Source organism: Carassius auratus, chromosome 46 (assembly GCF_003368295.1).
Source record: "Carassius auratus strain Wakin chromosome 46, ASM336829v1, whole genome shotgun sequence".
NCBI classification, from domain to species: Eukaryota; Metazoa; Chordata; class Actinopteri; order Cypriniformes; family Cyprinidae; genus Carassius; species Carassius auratus.
This window is the reverse complement of record NC_039288.1, coordinates 10222390-10239445: the sequence shown is the minus strand read 5'-3', so window position 1 is coordinate 10239445 and position 17056 is coordinate 10222390. Positions and strand designations below refer to the sequence as shown.

The 17056-nt window shown below is 36.7% G+C and overlaps 1 protein-coding gene and 1 pseudogene across 2 annotated transcripts in view; one reads left to right on the top strand and one right to left on the bottom strand.

Annotated features, from left to right (window-relative positions):
* LOC113064122 (syntaxin-binding protein 1-like) overlaps positions 1–4046 on the top strand; it is a 28586-nt gene extending 24540 nt beyond the window's left edge. For both annotated transcript variants that reach the window (XR_003278776.1, XM_026234707.1), the window contains one exon: positions 2816–4046. Coding sequence is in view for 1 of the 2 variants with exons in the window: in XM_026234707.1 (XP_026090492.1) it covers positions 2816–2898 (83 nt within the window). In the remaining variant the exon portion in view is untranslated. The remainder of the gene's footprint in view (positions 1–2815) is intronic.
* A 2557-nt stretch (positions 4047–6603) lies between these two features.
* On the bottom strand, positions 6604–15366 carry LOC113063647 (uncharacterized; annotated as a pseudogene).
* Positions 15367–17056: the final 1690 nt, after the last annotated feature.

Below are 17056 nucleotides of genomic sequence, written 5' to 3'. Positions count from 1 at the left end.
CTTCATTCAGAACTGCAGTGGGCGGAGCCTTTTCTGAGTGACAGATGCAGTAGGAGTCCTGACCCCATCCCTAGTTGACCACATCTTCTCAGTTGGGTGGATTAAACTGCATTCTCCTCACAATGCGCCCTTTAATTCAATGGAGTCTCCTCTTCCGACGAGGAAAGGCTTCCTCCATTTGCCCTCCCAAATATCATTATTTTTAAAGCTTCATTTTCCCGCAGATTTAATCTACCCTTAAGACTCACCATATTGCGATTATTTCTGAATAACATAATAATCACTCATATTAACTTTGCCCCCCCCCCACTCTGGAGAGGTAATTGATGCCAATTGCAGGATCATTTGATTTTGTTTTTAATCTAGTTCCTCAAACTACCTCACATCACGTCTACATGACCAAGTGGCCGTCTGCAAAGAATATATGCTTAAATGACTTCCGCCAGAGAGTGACTGGCTCTTTTCCTTCTTTATTATTCTTCTGCAGATGCCAAAGCTTGAAATGTAGCTGTGTTCTTCAGATATGCTTTAGCACTAACGCTTCTCCCAAACACTAACATTTTTGAAACTAACTTGTTTGGGCCCTTTACATAATTTTTCAGAACCCTACATGTTATACCCCAGGTCCTGTTTTTTTTTGGCATTAAAAAATTGCTTTCTAGACTTTTAAATAGTTGATTATAAAGCTGACCACAACAGCCTCATGCTAGTAAATCAATGCAATTTGTGGTTCATGACTGGTACTTAAAAATAAAAGATGTTTTGAAGACACTTTATATTACAAGGCTGTAATGTAAGGCTTGTGGTTACATTAAATGTAATGTATTACTCATTGTAATTTGTTTAAAACCTACCATTAGCTCTTAAAGGGTTAATATTCTGGGTTAAATACAAGTTTATGACATGCTCTCAGTTACCACAGGAAATGATTTGATTGTTTGGAAGAACTAGCTAAACTCATGTTTACAGTAATGCTCTTATAATGGAAGTCTGTGGGGTATAGTACTCTAATAATATTCAGATACTGTACACACAGTTCTTTAAGTACAGCCATAAGATTGGAACATCATATGTATACCTTGTCTGTCTGTGTTTACATACAATATTTTAGTTCCTTATTTTAGTCTTTTAAACCTTTAGGAATACCTTCCCCCATAGACTTCCATGTAAGAGCGTTACAGCACAAATTTGTTCAGGTTTTGACACAGAAATGGATGCGCCAGGTTGTTTTCTGTGGTAATCAAAGATGCTATTGATAGAGATAAACATGTATTGATCATGGAATATTCATTTAACCCAACTATGATCTTCTCTGAAGAATTAAGAGTAACTATAACATTTATAAGCCAACAAATGCACACAGAGGAGGTCCTGTTACACAAAGCGTCCTTCCAAATACCTTTACTGACTAAACCATTGTAGAAGAATGATCATTGCTTAGCCCTATCAAGTATCCATCACTCAAGTGTCAGGCTGCTAAAGCTATATCCCTTTTGACTTCCCCTTTTTCTGTTGGTTTTTCGTGTTCGTAAATGATCACACCATAAGCAGTATGCCAGTCCTAACCCATACTGCAACATGAAAAACTTATTGACTGTTCCAGCCATTACTGAACAATAATATGCTTTGTTTTCATGGATCTTTAGTTCCGACCCGTTCATCTAGTTGAAGAGCTACAAATCACATTGTGAATCTGATTAGCCAAACTGCATGTTTGCATTTAGTTGGCCCAGTAGATTATATAAGATCTGTTCAGAACCAATCAAAGCTGAGCATGCAACTACACATTCAGTTCTACTTGCATAGCAATGTAAGATACATTTGCCTCCTTCTGTAGGCAAACCTCACTGGTTGTTAAGTTAATGTGACATTCATTATCAAGCAATTTTTAGTCACTTTTTATTGGAAAAGACTACTTGCATAAGTGTGAACATGCAGCTTTGCTAAAAATATTGTATTTTAACAGGGAGTGGAATAAACATTTGGTCCACAGGGTACCAAAAATAATTCAGTGTGTACCCATGTGTTTTTATTTTATTTTAAAGGTGACCCTGTGGCACAAACGTTTTGGGTAGTTTGAATGTACAGTATTTCTGATGTGTTAAAAATGTGTCTTCAGCTAAATATCTGATCAAATTTAAATATTTCCTTATTTTGAAATGTTTTCTATTTTTAGATGCAAAGAAGAATCTTAACAATTAAATATATGTGCATAAAGTAGCATTAAAAAGGGTTGGCAAGTTTTCTTTTTTCTTTTTGTCTATGTTTTTTAAAGTCTCTTATGCTCACCAGGGCTGCATTTATTTGATTAAAACTACAGTTACTATTGTGAAATATTATTATTTAAAATAATGGTTTTCTATCTGAATATATAAAATGTAATTTATTCCTGTGATGGCAAAGCTGAATTTATTACTCCAGTCTTCAGTGTCACACGATCCTTCAGAAATCATTCTAATAGGATGATTTGCATTTGCAAGAAACATTTCTTATTATTATCACACCTGGAAATGGTTGTGCTGTTTAATATTTTTGTGGAAACTGATATATATTTTTTTCAGTATTCTTCGATAAATAGAAAAGTTCTTCACTCTAAGTTTTGATCACTTTAAAGTGTCTTTGCTCAATCTTTCTGACCCTTTTGACTTTTGAACAGCAGTATAAATGATATATATATTATTAATAATATATATTTTCAACAATATTATATACAGATAGATACACAGCTGAAAACACCTTTAACATTTTTACAGTTAATGTACAAATTGAATGAGTTTTTCCTCTTTGTTTCTTTCCTCGGTGCTCATTTATGCAGGTTCGACCCATATCGTCCCCCCCACCCAGCTTCTGGATGCTCTCAAGGCCATGAACAAACCCGACGAGGAGCAGACAAGCTAAAATCACAATTTCCTCCCTCCCAACCCCATCGCCCAGTTACCCTCTCCCTCCCTTCATCTGTCGCCCTGTAAATCACACCTACTGCTATATAAATTGTGTATGCATCTTGCTTGAGAAAAAAAAAATTGGTGAAGTTAAAAGGATATTCTATAAATTGATATATATTTAAATATATATAAGTATTCTTCTGTTTTACAATGGATGCAAATGATTACTGTCAAACTGAGTTTTCATTATTAATTGCCATTTATAAACTTTAAAGTACCAAATGTAATATTGTATGTTATGGAATCTGCTAGAATGCGTAAATGGTAGATCATGTTTTGTGTTCGCTCTTTATTTAACCTGGTGTGTTTTTTTTTTCTGTGCTTTATTATTTAATTTTTTATGGTTTAAAAGTGGTTGGGGGAGGGACTGGATTGTATAGACCAGTGAGGCAAAATAAAGCATATCACTTCCTAATCTGAAGGCTAAACCGCCGTCCAGTTTAGATGCTTGGGTTTAATTGTTGTCTCATTTTAGATGTGCATGCCATGCACGCTACTATGTGGCCCGTTTGACATGTTTTAAAACACTGGGGGGAAAAAAGAATAAAAAACTAAATGAAACGGAGCATCTTCTGGGACTCCAGTGATGAAGAGGAAGGAGGCCAAAGGAGTAACAGATCAAAGCCTCAAGCTGTAAAAGTGAAAGAGACACTGTATATAGATAGCGGACGTCACCCCTCCGTCAGTCTAAATTCCGGGATCATTTACTCTCCATATACTTTTCTTTTCACGTCTCCTTCCACAGAGACCTCATGGTTTAGTGTGAAGAAGGCCGTTGCTTGCAGATGTTTAAGGAATTCAAAAAAAGGGCCAGTTGTATTTCAGTATTGTATCTTGTCTTATCATTGGTTAGTAAACGATGTTTAACTGGGACATGCACTGAGTAGCGTGTTGTTGTATGCCATATGTTACTGTTTTTTCGTCTCACTGTTGACTGGTGCAAATTTCTGACTGTGAAGTAGTAAAACTTTCCTTTGCCAATGTGAAGCCACTGTGTTTGTGATGTATTAGCTGTAGCTGTAGTGATAAACTGGGGAAAAAATAGGTAATATCAATCTTTCATTTGTCCGTCTGATAGTTTCTTTATTACTCTCTGTTATATCTTTCACTGGTGAATGGCTTTGCAATGAAACGCAGACCCCTTTTTAATATTTGGGTTTCAGTTGAATCTCTTTAATCTGTTCTGGCAGAAAGGTTGTATATTGCACTACATGTTTTCTGTGATGCAAACGCTTCTATGGTTCTCTCTCTTTTTTTTTATTATTACCTTATTTTGGGTTTGCTGTTGTATAGCTGTTGACTGGATTGATTTCTCTTAAATTGATTTTTCAGAGAATATCAATAAGAACGCAGTTTGTCCTAAACCTGTCGATCTTATGGGAATCTATGTTTGCGAGTGTTGAAGCACAAACTAAAGTATACTTCATGTGTACCGATGTACTAAGCTTGTCTAATAAATTGGCCTCCATTACAAACATGCAATCACTACATTTTTGCGACACGGTCCGTACATGATTTCTCTTCGGCCTCCGATCGCACCTCTACACTGCATTAGTCTGCAAAATCTCTGATTTACCTTTTTTGTTATATTAACATTGATTTATATGGAAAAGTATGATATATAAAGGGGTTCAAAAACACTTATTATTATGGAAACATTTATAGCGGTAAATCTAATATAAAAGTACAGCTCTATAAATACAGAACACATTAGAGAAAAACAAGTATTATTATTAGACATTAAATTTGCTGTGTGTGTGTATATATGTGTGTGTGTGTGTGTGCATGCGTGTGTGTGTGCAGTTATGCAGTTTGGAAATTCTAGGTAAACATAGCACAAATGTATGGTAATGTAAATAAAAACTATATTTATTTTCTCTGTTAGAAATAAAAAAATCACTGTCACTGGCATATTTAAAAACAAAACGTACTCGGTTACGAATGTAACCTCGGTTCCCTGTGATACGGAACGAGTACTGCGTATGGGGAAAAGCTCCTTTTTTCCTCGATACTGAAGCCTTTTTTCAATAACGCAGTGCAACTGCACTGCCATTGGTTTAATCTGTAAACTTTTTTAAACCAATGACAGCGCTGCGTAGCTGCGCGAGCCTGTAGCGATCTAGCGCCAGAATGGGCGGGGGGAATGGCTATATAAGCAGGCAATCGCCAGAGGAAATCAGGTCATACGACTGAAGCGACGACACTGAACCCGCAGCCTCGTGGCACGGCATATAACGCAGTACTCGTTCCGTATCTCAGGGAACCGAGGTTACGTTCGTAACCGAGTACGTTCCCTTTCGATACTTCACTCATACTGCGTATGGGGAACAAATTCAACCGCGCCGTGCCATGGTAGGGAACGACAAGACTTAACTTGAACACCCTGGGGTCCAGAGGATAAGTGAGAGGGCCGGAGCCATCGAACCCTTGACGCTACACTGCTGAGAGGGAGCTAGCTCCCTGGAGGTGGTATGATGACAGAGTCTGCTAGAGGCTGTCGTATCAAACCGAAAGAACCCGAGCATGCAAGGTCGGGATATCCAAGTTATAGAACCTGACAAAAGTGGACGGCGAGGACCAGCCGGCCGCCTCACAGATGTCCTTGATAGAGACACCACTAGACCAGGCCCATGAAGAGGCCATCCCTCTAGTAGAGTGGGCTCTAACTCCTATGGGGCACTCAAGGCCCATAGAGGAGTAACATAGAGCGATAGCTTCAACTATCCAACGCGAGAGGCGTTGCTTTGAGACCGAAGACCCTTTGGTGCGGTCACAAAAGCAGACAAAAAGCTGGTCAGATTGCCTGAACGGCTGAGACCGCTCAATGTAAATTCTCAAAGCCCTCACTGGGCAGAGTAAATCCAGCTCTCGCTCACCTGACAACGGAGGCAGAGCTGAGAGGGAAATTACCTGTGCTCTGAATGGCGTCGAGAGCACTTTAGGTACGTAACCATGCCTGGGTTTTAAAATGGTTCAGCGTTCAGCAGAGATCCAACGAAGTGAAGTCGTCGCTGAAGGAGTAAGATCTGATTTCCTCTGGCGATTGCCTGCTTATATAGCCATTCGCCCCGCCCATTCTGGCGGGCTTTGGCGCGCTGCATCGCCACAGGCTCGCGCAGCTACGCAGCGCTGTCATTGGTTTAAAAAAGTTTACAGATTAAACCAATGGCAGTGCAGTTGCACTGCGTTATTGAAAAAAGGCTTCAGTATCGAGGAAAAAAGGAGCTTTTCCCCATACGCATTATGAGTGAAGTATCGAAAGGGAACGGGTCCACATTCACACTGTGGAAGTACAAATAAATCTGTTACATTATTTGCACTGTGTGTGTGTGTGTGTGTGTGTGTGTGTATATATATATATATATATATATATATATATATATATATATATATATATATATATATATATATATATATATATATATATATATATATACACATATATATATACTGAAGTGTTGCATGTCTGCATTAGTCACATCGCTATAAGAAAATGTGTTGTTTTTGTAAACTAAGAATAATGAACAAATGTGAATTTCTTCACAGCTCATCAGAAGAAAAGTATAATTCCTCATTTAAAGTCACTTTGAATAAAAGAATGTGCCAAAAGAACAAATGCAAACACTGGTGTCAGTAGGTGCAGGATGTGGTGAGGACGCTAGTGCTGTCTAGCCAGAGAGGGAGCCATGCGATGTGAGCCCTCTCTCATGTTTCTAGCTGCCATGATGGTGCGGGTCAGAGAGCTGTTTAGAGAGTACTGCTGATAGCCCATAAAGAAAAAGCATCTGTGATCACCCCTGACCCCTGGCCTCTCATTTCTGATAGGACTGAGTGAGAAGTTAAAGAGTGTGATCGAAGGGCTGGAGAAGTAACTGCAGGAAATGACACAGAATTATCAATCTGTTGAGGTCAGTTACATCAGAGGAGTTAGTTGAATGTTACTTTAAACTAATTGTTAAAAAAAGTGTTTAATAAATCTATATAATAGAAATATAGAATTATATAAATCATATTAATACTGCTCAAAAGATCATGGTCAGTAAGATTTTTAAAGTGCCCCTATCATGGTTAATGAAAGGTTCATATTTAAGTTTTTGTGGGTCCCCAACAACAGCAGTCAAGGTGTTTGTTAGCTGCTTTTTGTACAGTGTTACCGGGGAAACCACTATTTTTACAACTCCAAAAAATAGCACATAGTGGCAAATAATGAATTTGCATTTTCATTTGGACCAATTCGGAAAGACCAACAAGTGGGCGCGTAATATGCTAATGTTTCATGTTGATGTCAACATGAAACGGCTTGAGATTCCTTTTAAAAACAGTAGGATTCAATGTCTGACGCCACTGAAGAAAATTGAAGAAAACTGAAGAAAAAATCTTATTATAATAAATATTATTCATTATTATTAACATAAGTGAAAAATCAATTTAAAGCTTGAATTTCAGAAGTATTTGGATCATGAATCAGATTTATTTTAAATCTGACATTTTATTTTAACTTGTCGCCTAAAAATAGTTCATTGTATTAAAATTATTTCTTCATTTTACATCATAATGTTTTTGTTTTGTTTTAATGTTAATTTTTGAAATGGTAAAACTTTGCTTCCCTCCAGGATTAAATTAGATTTTGAATCCCAGATTTCCTCAGACACGTTTTAATCAAGCCTGCAAAACTCATCAGTTGATATTACGTTGAGAGGAGGTTGTTCTCGTTCATTCTCATCAGTCTGATTCATTGATCAAAGCAGTTGCAGAGGAAGAAGCAAGTCAATTAAACTAATAGCCACTTTATCCTGAGGTACTCACAGAGTTGATGGATGACAGGACCACCCAGGACTGTGGGGGGAGGAGTCACATTTACACCTCCTTTGTCTCTCTTTAAGGATCTCATTGGCTGACTCACTTTGGGGGTCGAGAATGGCATCTGATTGGCTAAAAAACACATATTTGAGAGTCAACATGATTCTTGTTGTATTAGGCGAATACTTCACATCTTCAGGACGAACTATAAAAAAAATAGTTTATAGATTAATTAATTATTAAACCTGGTTGAGAGGCTTTTTGGTTGGCTTGCAATGCACCACACAATGGGCAATGGTTGCAGGAAGGCTGTGTGAGATGTGGAGAGCTCCTACTCCTCCTCACTGGACCTTTTATTCAAAGTGTAAAGGACAGGAGGAAAGTTCATGAAATTGTAAGTTTAGTAAACTTTATCCCCAATTACCATGATAAGATGCTTACGTGTCGAAGTACCAGTGCAGTCTGATATGCAATGTGGGCAGGCAGGTTCTGGCCCTTGGCTTGATTAACTTTCATCACTATTGCTGGATCCAGCTGCTGATGTTCAATAAAAATGACCACAATTTGTTCTTGATCATTATACCAAAACCTGGTCATGTCATGTTGAGTTACATCAAAGATCTTTCCTTACAGGTACTGTCCTCTTTGTGATGTGCAAATCCTCTGGTTTGTCTTCTTCCTCTTGATGGCACTGGGGACACCAGGACAAGTCTGAATGTTGATGGTCGTGGCTCAGACTGGAAAAGCTCAGAATCAGTTGCTGAAGAAGGGGAAACAAAAGTAATTTAATATCTCTATCCGAGCATAACAGATTCAAAAAACCAATATGACATCCAAGTGTTTTGTCATTGAGGAACATTAAGAAAATCTCTTTGCAATCAAATGTATTCTACTATTAACTTTGAAAAATGTACATGTGTAGCTAAACGTACCCAGACCAGTTTGAGGCCGATGTTGAGGTAAAGACACTGATCTTTGCTCTCGGAGTGGGTCTTGTTGAATTTCTTCTCTCTTGTTCTCCATTCCTTCTCCTGTCTGAAGACCTAAGAATTGAGGAACATCATAAAATCACTTTATCAATTAAAACTTTTAGCCAACATATATCATTTTGGACAATCTAAGATCAAAATGGCAACAATAGATTTCAGGTACCTAGCGGTCCGTAGGGATGCCTGATATTTCAAATACACACTCAGGGTTTGCGTTTTATTAAGAGCTAATGGTGATTAATGCTGGCCTCTTAATGAGGAGCTGAGTACATACCAGCACAATCTTCAGCTAGTCTATTCAAAAAGATATATTCCTGCTGAATCGTAGAAAGGAAAGAATGAAAATTCAATCTAATTATCCAGATGGAACTCTGGCTGTCATGAAGCAAAAAAAAAAAAATGATTTCATAGAGACCACTTAATACCACTGGAGTTTTTCCCAGAACTCCTCTACAGTAGAGCCCTGGCTCAAAAGAGCAGCCATAAATCTCTGCTTGTTTGTGCTGCAGTGGCCATGTCAGCCTTTCGGAAACTCAATGCTGATTTGTTAGCGGAACGTTACTTTGGGCTTTAAGGTGGTCACTGTGGTGATGAGGCACATGGAGGGAAGGGCTTCTGGGAGAGCAGATCTGCTGTTTGGCTGAATGTGGATATTGGCCGTCCTGTGCTTTTTCATCCTCTGATAAAAAAAAAAAATGAATATGGAAAGATGAATAAAAGCAGGATGCAGAGAGAGAAAGGATGAAAAGAGAAATTCATGGCCACTGTTAATGAAGTGTTCACCATTATATATCAGCATTATTCAAGAAAAGTGTGTTTTATCCCCATGCCAGCTTTCTTGGCTTTCAGACATCAGAGAGAGAAAAATATAAAGATTACATTTCCTAGGATAGCAAAAAAACAGTTAACAAGATTTTCATATTTTCTGAATAAACTTTAAGTGTTTTTTTTTTGTTTTTGTTTTTGTTTTCATGAGACTTTTTCTCCTATTTTATCATTTAGGCCTAAGTGTCATACTTGAATATTAATAACACACCTCTCCTGAGTCTTCTCTATAAGCCAAAATAATTGAGGTATCATGGACGTCCACAGCACAAACAGTGCAGGATGATTCCCTAACCCTAATTATATGCCGTAACACAACTACTGCCTTAAAGTTCAGTTATTATTTTATTTTTTAAATTCCAGGTCAAGTGCTGTATACAGTGGAGGCGCTCCATACCTCACCCCTGTCCTCTGCTGGAGGAGACTGTGTACAGCAGGAGCGAGCTGACTGCTCTCAGAGCCCATAAAGCCACTGTCTGTCTCTGGAGACGTCCCCCATCCTTCAGCATTATTAATACAAGTAACAGCTCTACTAAAATAATATAAAAATTCTATTATTCATGCACATTAAGAAATAATCCTTCAAATATGATATGTGGTGTTGTTCATCACAAATGAAGTTTAGTCACTGACCAGAGGAGATCCAGTCTTGGCCTTTACTTTTAAGCCCGTAGTTCTGGGTTCTGTGCTCTCTGCTAGGCTGGTCAGGCTACTGCTTTGAGTTTTCCTGTTTCCTGCTGCTTTCCGTTCCCTGCACAGTTACCTGGCAACAGAGCCTCTGGGTGAGTTTCCATAGAGTCACACACCTGTGACCTGACAGGTGGGCCGGAGGGAGGGACACATTCTGCTGCTGCTGCCTGCCCAAAGAAAGAGAGAATGGAGAGATGAATGAAAGAGCAAACAGCCAGGTGTTGATAATGGTGGAGTGGACTGAACTGCTGTTACCCTCAATTACTTTTAAAAAACCTGGTAACCACATAAGGCCTACAGCTGATGTTTAGATATCAAACACAGAAATATCATTATTGTGTCTGTGACAAACTTACTTTTTATTACAGGAAGTACACAGGAAGTATAGCATCATCATTTGCATCAGCAACAAAAGACAATGACAAGTTTATCTATGTGCAAACAATATATGATTGCGATTTAAAATACCCGTTTTCTATTTTAATATAGAATTTATTCATGTGAGGCAAAGCTGAATTTTCAGCAGCTATTACTCCAGACTTCAGTCTCACATGATCCTTCAGAAATCATTCTAATATGCTGGTGATATGTTGAAAAGAGTTGAATGAATAGAAATTTTAAAAGACCAGAATTTAGTTACTAGTACTAATCTCTTGTAACATTCTAAATGTCTTTACTTTCACTTTTGATCAAATTTATGGATTCTTTTAAATAAAAGCATTAATTTAAAATAATTTTGCAATGGTAGAGTATATATACACTACATACAGTACACATAAAAAGAGGCTACCTGTCTGGGTCAAAGGTAACATGCTCGCCTTGTTGCTGCTCCTGCATCTGATACTGGTCTCATGCATCTAGGGAAGCCCTTTCAAGAGACCCCTGCCCCTGTGCCAAGGTAGAGAAACCCTAGAGATGATTCAGACTGAGTCAGACTTCATGCCTTTAAAAAAATTATGTTTTTAAGAAAAGCCTCAGCATACTTTTATCTGTTCACAGGGCTTGAGTTTCCCATGATTTAGAAGTGCCTCAAAATCATCAACCTGAAAAAAAAAAAAAGATTTTGGGTTTAAAATACTGCTGTTAATCTGATTGATCAAATAGGTTATTTTAAAGTTGGTTACCTGTAGCTGTTTGATCAAAGCAGTTTTGAGATTATTTAACAATTATTAAATTTGACTGGCAAGTAATTTTAGATGAGATTATAAGACTGTTCTGAAATTACATTTTTGTTTTAAGGCATCTTGAAATGTATACAAATGTGGTTTTAAACTCTTTAATATGGCATGACAGATTGCTGGCAGACACCTTAGTTCATACATATACATATATATATATATATATATATAACTCTGCTCTCTGTGCTTGAGGGAAATTGAGGGTCATGACCTTTGACCCTTCCTGAATAACACCTGACAGGATAGCTGTACTGGGTTTTGGGGGTTCAGAAGAAAGACCCACCTGTAAACACAGCACATACACAACAATTATGAATGGATGGTTAAAGTGCTTTTTTGAGCAAAAAAGAAATCAGCAACCATCTGTCTGAAAATCTACTCTGCCAATAATCCACGGGCCCATCACTATGCATAACACCCTATAATGCTCGAAAATCAATAAGAGTTCTGTGTAAACAAATGCATATCCCCTCTGTGCTCTACATAGAATGTCTTTAAATGCATGTTCATGGTTTGCATGGTATACTCTACCATTAAGACTAAAAAAGTAAAACGTAAAAAAAATGTATGTTTATATTATATTTATTAATATTATCTCAGGTTTGGATCTGGACTATGATATAATAATTGGTGATATCTGATCTTAAGTACGAAAAGGACTGTGTCGCCGCCACCCATTATGCTAAGACCATTAAAGAAATACAGCCCTGTCTTGCCCGCCCATGTGACAGAACCTCAGATTTACTGCAGACTAGTGACTGAACCACAAAGGAGCACAGAGGAGACTCACGTATAACAGCGCCATTTAATGGTGTTTTCCTCTGCTGGACTTTCAGATTAGACAACGGATAGAGTAACACAATGAAAGTACATTGTCAATCAGCTGATATCCATGCACCTTACCACACACACATTCATGATTTCAGTGTGTGTGAGGTAATGGGTTTGTGTGCTGTCTGAAATCTAATGGAGGGGAATGGCTGAACCCTCATGATAAGCCCCTGAAACATTAAATCATACTGAACATAACCAGTATGACATATTTTAAAGGAAATGTAATAATTAATTTGTGCATTAACTGTGTAAAAAAACAAAGTGCTCATCACTGTACATTTGAGTTAATATACAAGTACGCAGATAATATAATGACTTATACTATATAAGTTATGCTTTATATATTTTTTTTTAGTCTCAGTTTATATGTTTGCTAATGTTTCTCTAAAATGGTTTGTGTCGTCTGAGATAAGCCCTTTTTATTTGAAGAAAAAACATCACAATCGGAGAGAGGCCGCAGTTTGAAAATGAGCCTGTGCTTGAATATGGCAGTGCTGTTAATACTGAGGGCTGTGATTATGGCGGTCACAAAAGAGATTCTGCATTTATATTGTGTTGACTCAGCCTGAGGAGTCTAAAAATAGCTCTCGCCGACATCAGAGCACACACAGAAAGAAGACAGGCCTGCTGATACGAGGGAGAGTATGGCATTGAATTTACGTCAACCTTCAGATGAATGGAAAAAAGCATAAAACCATAAATAAAGCCTGTAAATTCAACCTTTGCTTCAAGGCAAAGTCGATCGATAGTATTTTCAGCTTCTGCATGCTTGGTAAGCAGCCTGATATAGTCCTCCTGTGAGAATAAGAGAGAGAGGAATAAAGAAACATTACAAATGGCTTCATCTTTTAGCCTCTTGGATAAATCAGCATCATTTTGAGTATCATTATGTTTGTAATGCTACAATTATTACATAAAAAAAGAAAATGAAAAGCATGTCAAAACATAGTGCAGGACCAGTGCATACTGCAAAGGGACACTCCATCCCACAATACAATTCACTTAAATTTCTCTCTTTAATGTGAACAGGAATCTGTACGAATATCAACAAGGATTTTAACATCTCAGACTACTTTTACATAAAACTGAAAATATGTATAATATTTAGAATATTACTGTTTGAAATGTTTATGGTTGCATACTGAGTATGATTTGATTTACTTCCACATTATAGACTAGGTTCCAAAGTTTGGGGTTAGTATGATTTTTAAAAAAATAAATTATTAATTTTTTATTTAGCAAATATGCATTCAATTGATCAAAAATAAAGACGGTAAAGACATTTATCATGTTACGAAAGATTTCTATTTCAAATAAATTCTGGTCTTTTGAACTTCCAAACTGGAGCAATGGCTGCTAAAATAATAAAACATTACATAAATATTAAAATAGAAAACAGTTATTATATAATAGTTATTTTAAATTCTAATAATATTTCATTATGTAACTATGTTTTAATCAAATGAAAACAGTCTTGGTGAGCATAAGAGACTTAAAATAAATGAATAAAAAAAATCTTACAGACTTTATACTATGCAGTAAATAGTATACTTGTATTTCACTTTATGGACATGCACATAACACATTTCAGTGATTCCCCATTCACTCTTTATATAGCTGTAGCTGCTGCATGAGTGTGCTGGCCTGCAGGGGGCAGCAGAACTCCTCTGGTATTGTGCTGTGTAGGTGCTTGTGGGTCCCATGCTGGAGGGACTTCCTGGAGACCCATCAGAGCTGCTCAAAAGGACCTCTCTCACGATCTCAGCAGGGGACTTGAACACTACAGGAATATCCAGGTGTAAGTTCTATCATGAGGAGGTTGACGGCCTTTAAGAGGTTTATATCCACTCTTTTTCGGCAAATGTTGCCTTGGCTCCACTTTGGAAAAATCAGGTACGGGTGATTTAGCTGCTCTTTCCTACAAAAACATATACAGCAATAATCAGTCTGAAAATAATGCTAAATTCAAAGCATGGACAAATCACAGTATGATTCTGTTAGCAAAAATGCTGTTTTAAATTCTGGAAATATAAATTTACTGGATAGCCGTACTTTATCTCCACTTGTACCATCTTGGTGTGTTTTTCCCCAAAGATTTTTACTGGGCTTCTGGCTGTAATTTGAGGTGTGACCTCTTTTATCCCTTTGATCTTATACTTTGATCTGATTCTTTACGCTACCATTCAAAAGTTTGGGGTTGTGAATTTTTTTTTTATATTACTGAAAGAAGTCTCTTATGATCACCAAAGCTGAATTTACTTGGTCTACGATACTGTAATAACAATACAATTGTACCAAACAAGTACAAGCTGAATTTTAAGCAGCCATTACTCCAGTCTTAAGTGTAACATGATCCTTCAGAAATCATTCTAACATATTGATTTTGATGCTTGATATCGAATAGAAAGTTAAAAACACATTTATTTGAAATAGAATATGTAAAAGTATTCTTTTATTCTAATTTAATGCATCCTTGCTGAATACTGACTCCAAACTTTTGAACAGCAGTATGATGAATAATGCGTTTATACAAAATTCAAATTATTTTATTACACTGTTACTATCTGTTATTACACTGTTACTATGTAGCTTTATGCTTTTAAACTCAGTTGGATGTTTAACTGATCTGAACCCTTATGCAGAGCTCAGGCTCAGGGCTCTTCACATCGCACAACAGGCCTTCTGCAATCTCCTCCTCTTCTCCCTGATTGGCACAATCATAAGATGCTTATTAAACAGTTGCAGCAAGTTTTAATCTAGAACCAGGGCATTTAAATTGACTACATTTTTTCTAATTAAAAACAGTTGAACTCTGGCAAGTGTTTTAAGCGTAATGAGATTTTTCTGATGAAGAGTCCTGGTGAGACTGCTCTAAATGACCAATAAATGGGCAGATATCAATCAAATATCTCTGATGTCCTCACCTCATGCTGCCCTTGACTGTCTGCCAGACCAATGATGCCATTCTCATCCATCTGGCTTTGAAAGTCCTCATCCTGTTCTTCATCCCAGCTGAAGTCCAACCCGCCTGGGCTTGAGGGAGAGGAGTAGGGCTGGTGTCCACACCAGATCCCCTGCAGTGGTACCACCTCTGTTCCACTCCATTAACAGGCTCTTTATCGCTCTCTTTTATTCCACCTTGAGCTCTTATGCCACCCACACCTTCACACTGATATTGATGTCATCTCTCATGGCTGACCATTTATGATTGTTTTTATGGACAGCCTGCGTAATGTCCATTCAAGTGTCACTAAGGTGATTTAACATGACCTGAAAAACATCATTTCCATTGATCGACTGATGCATTACCAACAACACTTCATGCTCTTCTGATATATAAGAAGAAAAAAAGAATCACCAAACTAATTAAACCAAGTTATACAACCATTAACTGTTTACAATCACAGTTAATAAATCCATTTAAGCTGGAAGAGAAGGAGGTGAGCAAGGGCTTTTAAATAATATAATAAATAAAAAGAAAACAGATAGAATAGAAAAAGACTAGAGCGAGTTAGTGTTAGAGGTCTTATACTGTATGTGTGTATATATATATATATATATATATATATATATATATACATACATACATACATATATATATATATATATATATATATATATATATATATATATATATATATATATATATATATATACATACATACATATATACATATATACATATATATATATATATATATATATATATATATATATATATATATATATATATATATATATATATATATATATATACACACACACACACACACACACACACATATAATTAGAATATAATATAATTAGAATGTAATTATTAGAATAGTGAGTGCTAAAGTAAGAGGGTCAAATAAAGTTGGAAGAGATGCTGATTCTTGAAGATGGCTAAGGACTCAGCTGCCCGGATTGAGTTGAGGAGGTCATTGCACCAGGAGGGAACATTTAATTTAAAAGTCCGTAAAAATGACTTTGTGCTTCTTTAGGATGGCACAATCAAGTGACGTTCACTTGCAGATTCTAGACGTGGGCACATAAGTCTGAAATAATACATTTAGGTAAATGGGTGCAGAGCCAGTGGTAGTTCTGTAGGCAAACATCAATGCCTTGAATTAAATATATGTATATATATATATATATATATATATATATATATATATATATATATATATATATATATATATATATATATACATATAATATATATATATATATATATCGCCATGGTGACCACACAACAACAATTCTCGGAACAGCCAATCAGCATTCAGAACACTGCTTCATGGCAAAGATGAATGGGAAAGAACTTTCAAATGAAAATACCGTTCCATTTTTTCTTTTTAACTAAATTTGGTTTACAGGCCTTAAATTGTGTCACTGCCACATCCAGAATTGTGTATACTAGTAATTTTTTTAATAAAATGTGGATCTAATCATATTCTAATTTTCTTAAGTGACCCAGAAAAGACAAGCACACACGTTTTTGAAGTTTATTTATAATATTTGATGTTTATTTGTTTGTTTATTTGTTTATTTTATATATCATGTCAACACGTCCTGTCTGTTAAAGACCCACTTGTGTGGATGCAACTTTTGCTGGTTGCAACTATTCCAGAGAACCACAATCTGTAGCAATCTTGTCAACATCCTCCTCCAGCGTGAACACAAACGTAGTCTCCTGAGTGCAGTGTGTTCTGCAGCATAAGTTAATTAAACGCTTGTCTGAATCTCCGCCATCCATTCAGCGAGCCTCTGGTGAGCTCAGCCAAAAGCAACACGTATCCTACTGTACTTAATA